At 36.9% G+C, this 967-nt stretch overlaps 1 protein-coding gene across 1 annotated transcript in view; it reads left to right on the top strand.

Moving 5' to 3' along the window:
* vars2 (valyl-tRNA synthetase 2, mitochondrial) overlaps positions 1–541 on the top strand; it is a 20,937-nt gene extending 20,396 nt beyond the window's left edge. Inside the window, exon 29 of the mRNA XM_014340939.2 lies at positions 224–541. Within this exon, the coding sequence (XP_014196425.1) occupies positions 224–301 (78 nt within the window). The 3' untranslated portion in view covers positions 302–541. The remainder of the gene's footprint in view (positions 1–223) is intronic.
* Positions 542–967: the final 426 nt, after the last annotated feature.

The following is a 967-nucleotide window of genomic DNA, read 5'->3' as shown; positions in this document are numbered from 1 at the left end:
GTGGGGGAACTTGCACAATCGGTGGCTGACTAAATACTTTTTTTTCCCACTGTATGTGGCTTCCTGCTGTGGTTATGCAATCCTGTGAGATTGTGCACAGCAAGGAAACACATGTAAATGCTAATGGTGTCATCAGTTGTTGTTGTGTCATTGTGCAGAGAACATTCACTTTGTGAGTTCATACTAGCACTGTATCCATCTCTGTATTTTCATATGTGTGCAGGTGTCTGCTTTGGAGCAGGAACTGAAAACTGTTGAGGATCAACTGAAATTGCTGCAAGAGATGCAAACAGCAGAGTAACTGAAGCCTTCGCAGTAGCTGTGTGGACTGCTGTAGGAAAAAAGCTGTTTCATTATTTATAATATTATAGTCAAAAATATGAACTTTATATTATGTAATGGAGTTATACACTGTGTAAGTAGCAGTCCTGTCTGGCTCCAGGTGTTTTGAGCATAGTGGAAGCATCTGCATTTGATCTGTTGCTCTTATTCCAAAAATATTGTCTTCTGTTCTGGCCTTTTAAAAACTCTGATTTTAAAATAATTTTTATGATCAACTTTTCATTTTCATTGTTTTACCATGAATGCATTTCAAATCTGAATATTGCTGTGGGAAAGCCCTTTTTGAGTATATCATAATTTAGACCCCAGAAGAATCATGGAGCGAATAAAGGAGGCTAAATAACTAACATGCGAACTAAAACAGCAGTTAATCTATTGAAAGAAAATAAATATATCATAGAAATTCAAATTTTTTTTAAAATACATCAATTAGAGACTAAATGTAGAAAGCTAACTTTGAGTGTTCATACAGAAATTCATCCTCTTACCTTGCTATTAACAGCAGGAAGTCAGCACTCGTATCTAATGACAGAATGAAGGTTTCCTGCACAGCTTCACCTTCTCCCAAAGAGCATGGACAAGAAGAGCGGTCCGAGTTCAAAGCTCAAGCAACACTTGGCATAAA

This window comes from Haplochromis burtoni, unplaced genomic scaffold (genome assembly GCF_018398535.1).
Source record: "Haplochromis burtoni strain Fernald_Lab_line unplaced genomic scaffold, NCSU_Asbu1 Contig_404, whole genome shotgun sequence".
Lineage (NCBI taxonomy): Eukaryota > Metazoa > Chordata > Actinopteri > Cichliformes > Cichlidae > Haplochromis > Haplochromis burtoni.
The sequence above is the reverse complement of the archived record's forward strand: the minus strand, read 5'-3'. Positions and strand labels throughout refer to the sequence as shown.